Genomic DNA, 13,929 nt, shown 5'->3' with positions numbered 1-13,929 from the left:
AATGTTACTGGTGGGTTGGGTTGGATGGGGCCGGAGGTGGGTTGCTGGATCCCCGTTGGGGGTAGAAAACCATGTCGCCGCCATCGGCGTTGCCCAGTTGCCGCTCAGTCTTCCACGCGAACAGTCGACGGCGTGTGACCGCGATTGCGTTTGCCCAGACAGACGGACAGATTTAAGGTTTCCCCCGAAAGATCCCGAGCAGATATGCAAATACATTGTAGGCGGCGGACCCTCAGATAAGATAAGCCTGCTCCGGAGGCGATAAGTCGGCACATCACATAGCCAGAATTATAGGAGTTCGTCGGAGAGGTGACTGAACCCGTTGAACTTACATAGCTCGAAATGCAGGAATCCGGCGGCTCGTCGGGCCAGGGACAGGGCGGTCCATCGCTGTGCCTCGAGTGGAAGCAGCTAAACTACTATGTGCCCGCCCAGGAGCAGAGCAACTACAGCTTCTGGAACGAGTGCCGCAAGAAGCGGGAGCTGCGGATCCTCCAAGACGGTGAGTCAATACTCCGGATGTGGATGTAGTAGGAGTCTATGGGAATGGGACTGATTTGCGGTCTGGCGCGGTTCGCTTTGCTTTGCAGCCAGCGGGCACATGAAGACCGGCGACCTCATCGCCATACTGGGTGGATCCGGAGCGGGCAAGACCACGCTGCTGGCGGCGATTTCCCAACGGCTGCGTGGTAACCTGACCGGGGATGTGGTTTTGAACGGCATGGCCATGGAGCGGCATCAGATGACGCGCATCTCCAGCTTTCTGCCGCAGTTCGAGATCAACGTGAAGACGTTTACGGCATACGAGCATCTGTACTTTATGGTGGGTCCTCTACATCCATTTAGTAATGCTTGCTTACCCTATCCTCTGTCCCAGTCCCATTTCAAGATGCACCGCCGCACCACCAAGGCGGAGAAGCGCCAGAGGGTGGCGGATCTCCTCATGGCAGTGGGCCTGCGCGACTCCGCCCACACCCGCATCCAGCAGCTGTCAGGCGGAGAGCGAAAGCGACTCAGCTTGGCCGAGGAGCTGATCACCGATCCCATATTCCTGTTCTGCGATGAACCCACCACGGGCCTGGACAGCTTCAGCGCCTACTCGGTGATCAAAACACTGAGGCACTTGTGCACCAGGCGACGGATTGCCAAGCACTCCTTGAACCAGGTCTACGGCGAGGACTCGTTCGAGACGCCGAGTGGCGAGAGCAGCGCCAGTGGCAGTGGCAGCAAGTCCATCGAGATGGAGGTGGTGGCCGAGTCCCACGAGAGTCTGCTGCAGGCGATGCGGGAGCTCCCAGCCCTGGGAGTCCTGAGCAACAGCCCCAACGGCACCCACAAGAAGGCGGCCATCTGCTCCATCCATCAGCCGACGTCGGACATCTTCGAGCTCTTCACCCACATCATCCTCATGGATGGTGGCAGGATAGTCTACCAGGGACGCACCGAGCAGGCAGCCAAGTTCTTCACAGAGTGAGTGGGCTTCTTTCTTTCGAGATTCCTCGCTACATCCAAATCATCCTAGCCTGGGCTACGAACTCCCGCTGAACTGTAATCCTGCGGACTTCTACCTGAAGACCCTGGCGGACAAGGAGGGCAAGGAGAACGCTGGAGCCGTGCTCCGGGCGAAGTACGAGCACGAGACGGATGGACTCTACAGCGGCAGCTGGTTGCTGGCGCGCAGCTACAGCGGGGATTACCTGAAGCACGTCCAGAACTTGTAACTCCTAGCAGTGATTAATTGAGGAACTGACTCTTCAAAACTTCTCTTATGTTTCAGCAAGAAGATTAGGTGGGTATATCAGGTGTACCTCCTGATGGTGCGCTTCATGACCGAGGATGTGCGGAATATCAGGAGTGGGCTCATTGCCTTTGGCTTCTTCATGGTAAGTGCTTGCTAGCTGCGCCAAAGATAAGCAGTATTGTAATCTCCAACTGCAGATCACGGCTGTAACACTATCCCTCATGTACTCCGGCATTGGAGGACTCACGCAGCGAACAGTGCAGGACGTCGGTGGATCCATCTTCATGCTCAGCAACGAGGTGCGTGCCTTCCTCTCCTCTCTACCTCCAGTCACTTATGTAGTTCTCCCAGATGATCTTCACGTTCAGCTATGGCGTAACGTATATATTTCCCGCCGCCCTGCCCATCATCAGGCGGGAGGTGGGCGAGGGCACCTACAGCCTGTCCGCATACTACGTGGCCCTAGTGCTCTCCTTCGTGCCCGTGGCCTTCTTCAAGGGCTACGTCTTCCTGTCGGTGATATATGCCTCCATATACTACACGCGCGGCTTCCTTCTGTACCTCAGCATGGGCTTCCTGATGAGCCTGTCCGCGGTGGCGGCTGTCGGCTATGGGGTCTTCCTCTCCAGCCTCTTCGAGTCGGATAAGATGGCCTCCGAGTGCGCGGCGCCCTTCGATCTGATCTTCCTGATCTTTGGCGGCACCTACATGAATGTCGACACAGTGCCTGGACTAAAGTACCTCTCGTTGTTCTTCTACTCCAACGAGGCGCTGATGTACAAGTTCTGGATCGACATCGACAATATCGGTGGGCTTACTCCCAGTAGATAATCAGGATGCAAGTTATCCAATAATATCTTTTCAGACTGTCCCGTCAACGAGGATCATCCGTGCATCAAGACCGGAGTGGAGGTGCTGCAGCAGGGATCCTATCGCACCGCCGACTACACCTACTGGCTGGACTGCTTCAGTCTGGTGGTGGTGGCCGTCATCTTCCACATCGTGTCCTTTGGGCTGGTGCGGCGATACATTCACCGAAGTGGTTACTATTGATTGGCGCGCTTTTATTATACTAATTTCAGTTTACACTGTTACAGAACATGCTTCAGCTTAATTTCAGTTGCATTGAGTACACGTGCGGTAGTTAAGTAAAATTTGTAATTTTTAAGCACAAACTGTTCTAATACATCTAAACTTCAGTGGAAAATATTGCATTCATCAAACTTGAGTCGCATAAAATAAATCCCATATAGATCATATATGAATGCCGTTACTGAAATAAAGTTAACTTGCATTTTTTGAGCTCAAGGAGAAGTCGGGAGTCTTGCGAGTCGAAGGAGAGGCGATCTATAAGATCTATATCAGATTATTTTACTTATACCTATTAATATACGATTGTCTGTCATTATATATAAATGGTTTGAAAGGCTTTAAAGAGACCTGACAGTTCAATAAATTAAGCTAAAACAACCAAAAATAATGGAAACAAAAACGAATTAATCTTTTTGCTTAAAATGCTAAAGAGCTAAAACTCATGTACACGTCTGGCTGCTCCTTGCCGACTCCTATAATTTCAAGGGATCGGAGAGGATTTAAGAACATCATATCATTATAATGCCTTTTCAACAATCATTCTATTGGTCCTACTGTTCTAGCAGTCAAAGGAAATCTGTCTCTTGGCTTTGCCTCCGGAGTGGTTGCTGTTGCCCACGGGTGGCATTTGGAACTTGCGCGCCGAGCTGTTACTTCCGCCGCCTCCGAAGTAGGGACTGATGTTCTGCTGGTCCTTGCCGGTGAAGTTCTTTTGCGCCGATCGGCGAGCCTCGCAGTCCATGTTCTCGCGCAGCGCCAGTCCGCCTAGGTTACTCTTCGACGAGCTGTTCTGGAGCGAGGCATTGGGCCGGATGGGTTGGCGTTCCTTGCAGAAGAGATCCTCCGAGATGCGATCCACTATACTCGATTGCGTATCGGAGCAGGCATTTGTGGGCAGGCTCATTTGACTCAGACCGAAGGAATCGATGGAGTTCTCGCTGCCAAAGATGTTGTGCAGGGATCGCGCCGAACCTGCTGTTGATCCTACGGCCGATGTTTGCGAGAGAAGCAGTTTACGCTGGGCAAACTCCTCCGGACCAATGTAGCCCGAGAGGCGGGTGCTCGACAGCCGCTTGGCCTCGCATTCCTGACTGCGCGCCTGCAGGTAAATGTCGTCCGCATTCTTCCCCGCAATCACGCTAAAGGCAAACTTCTTGGCCAGCCTGCGGAAGGTGGAAGTTCCAGTAATGCTTATACGAGTATTATATCCACCCCTTACTCACCTTAGCAGGGTTTCGCTGTTGCTGGACGAATGCCCCAGGTAGAATTCCTGGAAGATGCGCTTCACAATGCGCGTAAGGTCTGCCGCATGCCGACGGAATTGCTCGTGCTTCGGCGTAATTTTCTTCTCCTGCAGTGCCTGTGACACAGCCCAAAGCAGTTTCTGTGGCAATAAACGAAATTAGTTATGACGATTTTAGAGAACGAATCTTAGGCATAGACCATATACAAAAGGTATATTTTTATGTATGGATTAAGTGGGACTCACCTTTCGCTGGTTATCAGTCATACTGCTATTCGGTGTGGCGCTCATCTCCGAGTGCGCTCTGTGCAGTTTACTCGCCAGTGGCGTACCGCTTGCAAAAGAGGCCGGGTTAACCAGGTTGCTACTGCTACCGCTCAGACCAAGACTGAGCCGCGTCTGGCCAGGGGTAGCAGCCGTGTGCTGCGCCAACTTTAGCTGAACACCCGCAGTGGAGGAACCAGCCCCAATGCAGAAACTCTGGCTCTTGATCTTTAGCGCACGAGGAGTCAACCCACTGGGTCCACTGCTCTCGGCGCGGAAGAGCTTGCTGCTCTGGCTAGCCAAATCAGCTGAATCCTCGTCATCGCAGGCGTTTCTTTTCCGCTTCAGGATCGACTCTAGCTGGTTACTGCCCTGGTGATCCGGCGAAAAGAGAGCGCGCTTCGACCGCTCTACGCGGTTCGCAATCTCCGGCTTGAAGAGCGGTTTGGGCGGCATTAACTGCTGTTGCTGCAGGGTTTTGGCCGGACTTTGGAATAAGGCACGCTTGGAGGTTTCTCTCGAAGGTCCTGGCTTGATGAGATCAGTGCGGTAGAGGCGCTTTCGGGCGGATGAAGATGGCGTCTTGCGAGCTGGTGCAAATGCATCATTAACAAAAGTTCATTGGCTTATCTTATCAAATCACTCACCTTTTTTCTTGCTGCCCGGCGTCTTTCGTTTGGGCGTGGCCTTGCGTTTATTTCGCACTTTTCTGTAAACCAAAATCATGGAAATTAGTATGTGTTTGGAGTTTTTAATCACAAAAGCTACCCACTTCTTATCTAGCATTATTTGTGGTCCAATTGAGCTGTTAAGCTTCTGTGAGTTGGTGGCTAGATTCGCAGAGGAAAATATGGCACGTCGTTTGGCCAAATGACTGAGGCGGTTTCCAGGCGATTGGGTTAACATTCTGTAAGGAGTTGGGTTCAGTGAGTTAAGCGTTCACACGGCTGGCTAATTTATTACTCACTTCATACGCATGTTTCTCTTCTTGGCGCTCGAGGGCGATCTCACATAGGACGTAGCGGTTTCCACGCCCACATAGCGGTCCACCACGGACATGCTGAGGTATTCATTTTGTTCGGCAGCCTTGTTAAGATTGTAGCTGTGGAGGGACGCGGGTAATGAAAACACTGCTAGCACAATGCTTTAAAGAGCATACCTCAGTCCATGATGTCTCACTCCCAGCACATCCCGCCAGCCCATGTTTTGAGCCTCCGAGAGACTGTGAGAGGGTCGAAACAGAGAGGTTGTTTCGCTGATGCCACTGTCCTCGATTGTGGGAGTAGATGCTGGGCTATCCTTGGAGAGAAAGTTCAGCACGTTTGACTTCATGCTTAGCACCATTTTGATGACGTCCACATCGGGTGCAGTCACCGACGGCGGCGGACGCACTCCCTGAAGGCACCGACGTATTCGCCGATACAGCTCCCGTTCTCTCCTGCAGTTCTCCAAGAAATGTGACCGGGGATCGTTGGCGTTCAGCTGGGTGGTCGAAAGGTCCATCGTCTGCTCATCCACAAAGCTGGACTCCGTGGGCGCATTCAGCGAGCAGCGAGCTCGTGTGTCGCTGGTGCACTGCGACTCTTCCAAAACCTCGGGCAGATCCTCCAGCCTCGTGGGCAGCTCCTTTTCCGGTTGCTCGTCGTTGTCAGCTTCATCGTCGCTGTCGGCAAAGAGATCAGGCGAGCGTTCGTTGTTGAACTTCTGCTGCGAGGTGTTGAGCGAGGTTTCCAGCACGTTGGACAGTCGTGGATTGGCATTGGAGGGCCCAGGCTTGTCCTGAATTTCGGGCTTTGCGGTCAGACTCTTGATTTTGCCATCGAAGGAGAGGCTGCCAGTTGTCGTGGTGGCTGTAGTGGCCACTGACACGGCCATGTCCACGGCATTGCAGCTGTTCTCCTCGATGAGGGTGTCGTAGAACCGGGGGAAGACAATCTTGCCCGGCGAGGGACGACGGACGGCAGGGGGCTCCACCTCCGGCAGCTTGAGGTTCTGCAGCTGGGAGCCATACAGTCGCTTGTTCACCTGGCCATATGGGCTGTCTCCGAAGCCCAGGAACTGCGATTCCTGGCTGCCCGTCTTCGGATTGGGCGGCGTTGGGGTTTCCTTGATGGGCTGGCTGCTCAGTGCTTTCGGTTTCATCAGATACGGTAAGTTCATGTGATCCTCGTCAGATATGTGGCTCTCATTGTTTTCACTGAGCGAAGACTATAAAACAGGGAGTTTCAGCAAGCTCGCATCCGCAAGGACACCAATTAGTCTTACCCCGCTTCCTGTAGAAGGCTCCGATTCGTAGCTGTTGTTTATCTTGTTCCCAATAGTGGCCATTCTTCGAATAAAAATAGATTTCTCGTTGTAGTTATAGCTTCTTCTATAGCCCGAAGTTATTTTAGGCACGCGGCATTTTGTACAGGCTGCTCAAGATTGTGGAGCCTTACGAAAGGCTAGAGTGACGGGGCAGAGAAAAGTGAAAGTAAACACGGGGGAGTCACTGACGCTTTTCTTATCTCAGCCGCATCAATCTTCTTGGCAGTGCATTTACCTTTTGGAAATGTGGCACTTTTCCCAGGTCGGGGAAAACTAAGTTACCCAAGCGAAAAACGCGCGTAGAAGTCCGACTTTTGCGGGCATTTAAGGCGCTCGAGCCGCACGCTGCACGTCTATCGCTAGTATCCAGTTGTGCCCGCGAGCTTGTAGCTCCTATTGCATGTTGTCTAGCGCCTTAAAATACCTTTAATTTGTTAATTTATCTATAAAACACTGTTGTTAAAATCGCTGCCTGCAAGAACATCTGCCTGCTTTTGGCGGTGGTACTAACGCGTCTGGGGATTGCCATTAGTGATGGGCGATGGTTGTGCTATCGGATGGCAGCTGTCAAGCTGTGATCAGGGTCGTGATTATTGTGGTAGTCATATTTCTGATTAAGACCTTTGCTAACTAACTAACACATAAATATATTTTTTATGAATTTATTTACTTGTGGAACAAAGTTATTTCTTTGCAAAATTCTACCTTACAAGATAAGCTATCGCTGCCAGCAGCAACTATCGCACCTCGTGTCAGCCCTGGTAATCAGCTGTTCGCGCATAACATCGCACAATAACAACAAGCCTTCAAATTTATTAAATCTTTTATCTTTACTGCTGACTGCGCGCTTTTAATCACTGCGCCCACTTTGAAAACCCCCACCGACTCCGATAAATTCAGTTGTGCCCAAGAAAGCAAACGCAGCAGGCCGCCAAAGGGCCAATTACGCGCTTCCCAACCACTGGCTCTACAAGCAACAACAACAACAACAGCAACAACCACTGAGCCAACAACACATCATCTCATCCATTTTACAAAAAAAAAAAAACGTCACTAAAGTCCACGGAAAGCGATGCGATTGAGCCGCTAATCTCGGCGAGATGCGCGGAATCGAGGGCAAAGTGCTTGTTCTGGGCTCGCGAGGTAAGCACACACGTTTCCACCCGTTTCCCATTTCAATGGCCATTCGGTAGGCTCCATTCAGAAGTCTCAATGATCCGCATAATGGCAGTAATTCCATCAATTGCCCAGTGATAAGATTAATAACCGGGGTGAGCCGATAAGCCGTAGCCTTGAACTCCACTGGCCCCAATTGGGAATCTGCAGGCTGCGAGCTGCAATCTGGATTTAGGTAGATGCAGAAGAAGGTCTGGCAAAGACAGGGTGTCTGGTTGGGATTAGGCTGAACTAGCCGATGAATTTCACCACAGACAAGGTCTTCACACCAAGATGTCGCTGCCCTTGGGAGATTTACGATAAGAAATCTATGTTAATGGGCCAAGTTAGATGGCTTCAGCAGTGCACAACTCCAAAACTTCAAATTGTTCATTTCTACATATGTAGCAGCTGATGAAAATATCTTCTATAAAAAGATAAAAAGATACATACATAAGTGTACTCCAAAAACATATCAAGATTGAAGCCTCCACCGACTACCGACTCTTTTACACTACAAAGTGGACATTTTTTGGCAGTGTAATCGGCTGACGAATTCGCAATGAGTATATGTATTTAAGTTTGGCCCAAGGTCAACTAAGGGGGCTTATATGCACAGCGGTTGCAGTATTTGCTCTGCCTTTTCGCCAAACAAAGGGACGCATTGATAAAAAAAGGCGGTACTTTCCTCGGAGTATACGTTCTTCCCTTTATCGCCGGATGATTCAGTGCATGCATGTACTGCAGCTCCACGCGCAGATTCCCCGACCGATCAGTCACAGAGGGGCTTTTCTGAGCCACAAAAAAGTGGGCACCGCCAAACAAAGAATCTCGTGGTGGCTAGGCGATTCCTTATCAGTGTTTACCACCTTTTGCGGGCTAGTGCGTCTCCAGTTTTTGTTTATTTGGCTCACTTTGCGTGATTAATCAGTGGTCAATTAATGCGTGCGCCATTGCGCGTTCACTGACTTCAAGCTGATAAGCTGCACCGCATTATGTTTGAAGCGAAATAGGGCTCACGGGTAAACAGGGAGACAATGCTGTACCTCGATTAATTGCATAATTTGTGTTCTTTTCTTGCAGGAGTGGGCAAAACACGTTTGGTCATCCGCTACATAAAGAACACGCTGCACCGGAAAGAGAGCGAGGTGCCCACGATAGCCGTGTCCTTCTTCACGTGCAACATCATCCTGGACGAGGTCAAAATTAAATTGCAAGTGCGTATACAGCAGCCAGAATATGTATCAGTGCACCCAACTCTTTTGGGGCAAACGCAAATGGAATTGCCTCGTAAAAAAGCCGAAGCCAAAGGCAAAGCCAAAGGAAATTGCCACTGCCCCACGCGCCCACTAATCCTATTTGCCGGGTGGGCTGCCGGAACGCTAATCTGGGTTTATTCTGCCACTGGCTCCGCCGCGGGTCCTGCTCGTCCGCCGTCTCCGCCGCCCACTGTTTTGGTCACTTTATTTGTCCTTTTTTGTTTGCAATTTGTGCGTCCGCTGCACTTTGTGTTATTCGCTTTTTTGTTAGCTCGTTCCTTTTTTTATAGTTTATTGATAAGCTAAACGGGAGCGGCAGTAGTAGCAGCTTCGGCCATTGCCAAAGGGTTACCACCCACTTGGCCCTGGCTGCCGTATTTACTCTTCGGTGATCCCGATTTTATGCGCAGCCATATAACAATGGCCACTACAATAGCCATACGTTTACTCTCAACGCCAAACTGTTTTTTTCTCTGACAAGATGCACAGGCAGCTAGGTGGATAGGCTTTAAATTGAGAACATTTGAAACTTTCTAGGAAAATAGGATTGGCACTTAGTATTCAAGCTCTTAAATCCAATCACATAGCGTTTAAGCAAAGCAATACTTTTTCTTGAAAGATGTGCTTGCTCAAATGCACACGAATGTTGAAAGAAACAGGTCAGATTTGTTTTTCCCCCGGTTGACCCCAGTTGACCAGCAGAAGCAGTCGCCGGCGCACAATAAGTATGAATACATAATAGGATATAGTTTTCGTATTCCGCTTGTTAGATTCGCTTGCGGGGCTCTTTGTTTCTTTGCCAAGCTTTTGTATGCTTCGATTTAGTTTCGCCAATGAACATGTCGTTGCCCCAAAATGCTTATGAATCGCATAAAGCGGAGCCCCTTGAGAAGACCTTAAGCAGGGATTCCACATCCAATATGATTGTTATTGCTGTGGGAAAACGCGACAATAAAACGGCAATTGCAGAATAAGCGGGCAATGACTCAATTAAATTCAAGTGGCGTACGAACTCTAACCACTGCTCACTCACTCTCTCTCCATCCTCGTAGATCTGGGACACGGCTGGCCAGGAGCGGTATCGGGCGATGGCGCCCATGTACTACAGGAATGCCAACGCCGCCATTCTGGTCTTCGATCTAACGCAGTACAAGACCTTCACGGAGATCAAGTCGTGGATTCAGGAGCTGCACCGCAATGTCCAGGACCCGATGATACTGACGCTGGTGGGTAACAAGATGGACATGCAGGCGCAGCGAGCGGTCTCCCGTGAGGAGGCCTTCGTGTTCGCCACCTCCATTGGGGCCACCTACTTCGAAACCTCCACCGAAACGGATCAGGGACTGGAACAAGTGTTCATCTCCACTGCCCAGGGGCTGGTTCGCCTGGCGGACGAGGGCAAGAGTCCGTCGCTGCGCTCCTTCCAGTCGACTGATTCGCTGGCCTACACCAACACCAACACTGCCTTCAGTCACACGGTGGCCGCCCTGGCCAGGAGCTCCGGCAATGCAGCGTTCCGTCTGCCCTACGTGGACATTGGCCTGGCGGTGGAGGGCGAGGACGTGAAGACCAATGGCGTGGGGCGGCTGGAAACGGCGCCGTGGAGCATCGAGCACATCGCCCTCGGCGAGGTGGAGAGGCCCAGCTGGTGCTGCTACTAAGATCTATCAGATCCCCAGGATCCACCTCTGTGAATGAACCAATGTGATTTTAACAGAACCAGACTGCAGTTCGAATATGGGCTCAAGGGCCATCCAGCATCGTTTAAGCAATCAAGCAACCCAACTCCGAAAACGCAAAGACCAAAAGCAGCCGCCGCTAACGCAAGAAGCGAACTTGGCTTGAAGCTATGTATTAGATCACTGATTAGGCTAGACCCAGGATCCCCTCGATCCATTGACAAGGCGCTGCGACAACCGCTTCATCATAATATTAGTTCTTAATGACAGCTGTGTACAGCAATTGCCGCGTGCATATTATGACTTTATACACTCGTTTCGCTCTAAGCCCATCTGACTTACCAATCATAAGATTAACCCGCAACACACAGGGAGCAGCACTCACGAAACACTCACAAAACACTCACGAAACACTCACCCACAAGACATTAACACAAACACCAATTCATGTACAAAGCATTTTATACTGCATGCCTATAATAAATGTAAATGTAATAATGTATTTCGGCTGCTTTGTCATTTCGGGAGCGCCACGCCCCCCCAGTGGCGAATCAACGGGCCAACGGCAGTGCAAGTGCATTAACTTGGCCATTAACGCGGCATCTTAACGTGTAATTGGAATTTAATGCCCCCATAACAATGCCAAGGGTTACAATTGTATTGGCTCCACCGGCTCCTAATGCCTTCGCATTAAGTTTGCCCCCCAGAAGCGTGACCTGCTATTTTTATCAACCCTTGTGCGTCACTTGGGGGCTCTTGGATGAACGTGCGTTTTGGATTTTGGGGAGCTACTAGTACTCTGACTTCATGGAGAGCTGTTCCAGGAGGAGTTTAATTATGAAATGATTTGTTTAGACTCTCGACCTGGGAATGCTCAAACAGAAATGTAATCCAATATACAAAGAGATTTAGCAAGGAGTGGCTTTTCTAAAATAAAATCCCGGAATGCGCACATTCGAATCGTATGACAGACTAATTGATATAAAATCAATACACGCCACCGGGCTGCCCAAGCAGAAAACTGAATCCATAATCCAAAACTCACTCACTCCGGAATTGATGGCCCATCGGAAGGCCAAATCGAATGGGTAAATGTGGTCGTCAGTTGGCTGGCAAGTTCATAAAGCAGCGGAAGCAACCTTAACGATTAGCTAATATACATAACTTATGGTCAGTTGAGTCCTTATGTATAAATAATATGTGCAATTTAGCGTGAGATGCCGGCGACAAAAGACGCCGAAAGTCATTCAAGTGTCATCAGCCGAATGGTTCCGTTTGCGGCTCCTATATAGCCATACCCATAGTAGAAGTCGTAGTCGTGGGCAGCTGGACTTCCTGGAACACTGGGACGTGGGCTGTGGCGCAGTCAGCCCATTGATTCGCCATTAGGGAGTGGCAAATGAGTTGGCGCTGGCTCGTATCTGTATCTGTGTGGGTGCACTCAGCCGGAAGCGATGCGTGCGTGTGTGTGTGTAGGGATGCCTGGCAGATAAATCCGTGACTTACATCCACACACGCACAACATACGCACCTCAAAATCTGGGCTGCTGCTAATGGTGTTTAGGCGGCTTAATGATGTGGAAATGCATCAATGTAATCAAGGTGAGACAAGAGCAGCAGCTTTATACTCAAATATATACGTATATATACGTACGAATCTCGAAGACATCCTGCGGGCGTGGGCCACACAATCCTGGTCTGTGTGCAGCTGGGTTAACCGAGCAGCCTGTTGTCCGAGCAAATTGCTCACTTCAGTCGGAGGGAGGCCTGTCAAGCCGTCTAATAGCTTCATGTGCAACACTAGCCATTAGCATTCCCCGACTTTGATTGCTGCCTCTCCTCAACTTTCACTCGCCTTTCATCCGAGTGCCTAAAGTTATATCACTGAGCACCAATGGACTCCTTCACTATCAATTTAAAAATTAAGCAAATTAAGGGGTTAAAGAAAGGAACACTTCCCCTTGTGGCACATATGTTTCTGTACTTTGTTAAGCAAGCAAACACCTTTCAGTTGACCAAATCCATAATCGCACCATTTGGTATGCCCCAAATGCCCATTTTTGAGCCGCAGACTTACTAATAGCTAACAATTTGATCCCGCCTCATATATGCAGATTTATATTTGCTTTTAATTCCGCCTATGGACATGCAACTAGGCATCGATGGCCGTTTCGGCAGGGGGGACAGAGGGGCGGTGGGGCCATATTTTTATATGGAGCATGCATATAAATCGAATTACACGTCCTGCTGGCATATTTACGAGCCCCCATGCATACATAGATTTGCGTATATTTTGTCGACGAGCGTTAGAATGTCAAATCTACCAAAGTTCTCAATGCCACATAAATTGCTGCCACACACACTCACACGCAAATCAAGTATGCAAACGAAGAACGTTTGTGCGACTGTGTGAGGTGTGCGCCCGTACACCCCTTTGTTCCTTCGTCCTCTCCATCCAGCCTCTCCATCCAGCATCCTTCATCCTCCATCCTCCATTCTCCATCTCCATCCTGCATCCTCCCATACATAGCATACATCCCCCATCCAGCATATCCGTTGCCATCGAATTTTGAATATTTATCAAGCGCCTCGCTCGGGGCTCAGTACGTTCACGCTTTTCTGATGCATACTTTATGGCGCCGTGCTGGTGTGCATGTGTGCGAGTATCTGTGTGAGTGGCAAGTAGTTGGCATTGTTAGGGATCCAGCTGAACTTCCACTGACCTGCAGCGGCATTTGTGCACTCGTCCTGGTTCACAGACAGAACAAGCAAATTAAATTCGAGTGGCGAGTACTGAATTCTTAGCGCTTTAAGTGTTAATTAATCGCCATTTAATTAGAATTCTTATAATTATATCATAACACATCTTCTTGGGTCATGAGGGCGATTCACCAATTATTCCAGCTTAAAATGTTTGTAACTAGATACAATGCTTTTCTTTCTTTTCATGTTTAAAATGTTTATGTTATTTCCAAAGGCGTGTAGGCGCATTCCTTCTATTCGCCCGCTCAACTCAAGCGGCGTCATAACAAATTGATTTTCCCACAACATTATTCGCGTTATCGCATATTTTGCTAGCAAATGCGGATCAAGATAGCTCGAAATCCAATTTTCAGCGCTCGAAATCAAAGAGCTTTTCCGGCGGAAATGTGTTTGTTTTCCCTCCGCGCGGCGTTAAGTGCGGCAAAT

The 13,929-nt window shown here is 49.8% G+C and overlaps 3 protein-coding genes across 6 annotated transcripts; 2 read left to right on the top strand and 1 right to left on the bottom strand.

Moving 5' to 3' along the window:
• Positions 1–107: 107 nt before the first annotated feature.
• Positions 108–2,800, top strand: LOC117136483 (protein brown). The gene is made up of 8 exons (XM_033297422.1): positions 108–502; positions 591–823; positions 878–1,470; positions 1,523–1,717; positions 1,778–1,883; positions 1,939–2,040; positions 2,093–2,549; positions 2,607–2,800. Exons 1-8 carry the CDS (start codon positions 343–345, stop codon positions 2,792–2,794), a joined length of 2,034 nt encoding a protein of 677 aa, XP_033153313.1. The 5' UTR covers positions 108–342; the 3' UTR covers positions 2,795–2,800.
• Positions 2,785–7,154, bottom strand: LOC117136482. Of its 3 annotated transcripts, none has more exons than XM_033297420.1 (9): positions 6,883–7,154; positions 6,606–6,784; positions 5,500–6,548; positions 5,308–5,442; positions 5,113–5,247; positions 4,988–5,049; positions 4,323–4,930; positions 4,057–4,217; positions 2,785–3,996 (listed from the first exon to the last, which is right to left on the bottom strand). In XM_033297420.1, exons 2-9 carry the CDS (start codon positions 6,666–6,668, stop codon positions 3,393–3,395), a joined length of 2,817 nt encoding a protein of 938 aa, XP_033153311.1. In that variant the 5' UTR covers positions 6,669–6,784; positions 6,883–7,154; the 3' UTR covers positions 2,785–3,392. The 3 variants fall into 3 exon arrangements, with proteins under 3 accessions (XP_033153311.1, XP_033153309.1, XP_033153312.1); XM_033297418.1 differs by having other exon boundaries at positions 6,606–6,669; XM_033297421.1 differs by lacking the exons at positions 2,785–3,996; positions 4,057–4,217 and having other exon boundaries at positions 4,782–4,932; positions 4,989–5,049; positions 6,606–6,669.
• A 251-nt stretch (positions 7,155–7,405) lies between these two features.
• Positions 7,406–11,242, top strand: LOC117137277 (ras-related protein RABF2a). 2 transcript variants are annotated; one of them, XM_033298646.1, is made up of 3 exons: positions 7,406–7,790; positions 8,886–9,019; positions 10,114–11,242. In XM_033298646.1, exons 1-3 carry the CDS (start codon positions 7,748–7,750, stop codon positions 10,720–10,722), a joined length of 786 nt encoding a protein of 261 aa, XP_033154537.1. In that variant the 5' UTR covers positions 7,406–7,747; the 3' UTR covers positions 10,723–11,242. The 2 variants fall into 2 exon arrangements, with proteins under 2 accessions (XP_033154537.1, XP_033154538.1); XM_033298647.1 differs by lacking the exon at positions 7,406–7,790 and adding an exon at positions 8,450–8,824.
• Positions 11,243–13,929: the final 2,687 nt, after the last annotated feature.

The sequence above is a fragment of the Drosophila mauritiana genome, chromosome 2R (genome assembly GCF_004382145.1).
Source record: "Drosophila mauritiana strain mau12 chromosome 2R, ASM438214v1, whole genome shotgun sequence".
Lineage (NCBI taxonomy): Eukaryota > Metazoa > Arthropoda > Insecta > Diptera > Drosophilidae > Drosophila > Drosophila mauritiana.
Note: the sequence above shows the minus strand (reverse complement) of the source record. Positions and strands in the feature narration are given on the sequence as shown.

Coding starts and splice junctions, on each gene's coding strand:
- LOC117136483 (XM_033297422.1), top strand. CDS start 343: ATGCAGGAATCCGGCGGCTCGTCGGGCCAGGGACAGGGCGGTCCATCG. Junction 1,884..1,938: donor TTGCCTTTGGCTTCTTCATG/GTAAGTGCTTGC, acceptor CTCCAACTGCAG/ATCACGGCTGTAACACTATC. Junction 2,041..2,092: donor TCTTCATGCTCAGCAACGAG/GTGCGTGCCTTC, acceptor TAGTTCTCCCAG/ATGATCTTCACGTTCAGCTA.
- LOC117136482 (XM_033297420.1), bottom strand. CDS start 6,668: ATGGCCACTATTGGGAACAAGATAAACAACAGCTACGAATCGGAGCCT. Junction 5,443..5,499: donor GTGAGACATCATGGACTGAG/GTATGCTCTTTA, acceptor GTCCCTCCACAG/CTACAATCTTAACAAGGCTG. Junction 3,997..4,056: donor AACAGCGAAACCCTGCTAAG/GTGAGTAAGGGG, acceptor CACCTTCCGCAG/GCTGGCCAAGAAGTTTGCCT.
- LOC117137277 (XM_033298646.1), top strand. CDS start 7,748: ATGCGCGGAATCGAGGGCAAAGTGCTTGTTCTGGGCTCGCGAG. Junction 7,791..8,885: donor GCTTGTTCTGGGCTCGCGAG/GTAAGCACACAC, acceptor CTTTTCTTGCAG/GAGTGGGCAAAACACGTTTG. Junction 9,020..10,113: donor AGGTCAAAATTAAATTGCAA/GTGCGTATACAG, acceptor CCATCCTCGTAG/ATCTGGGACACGGCTGGCCA.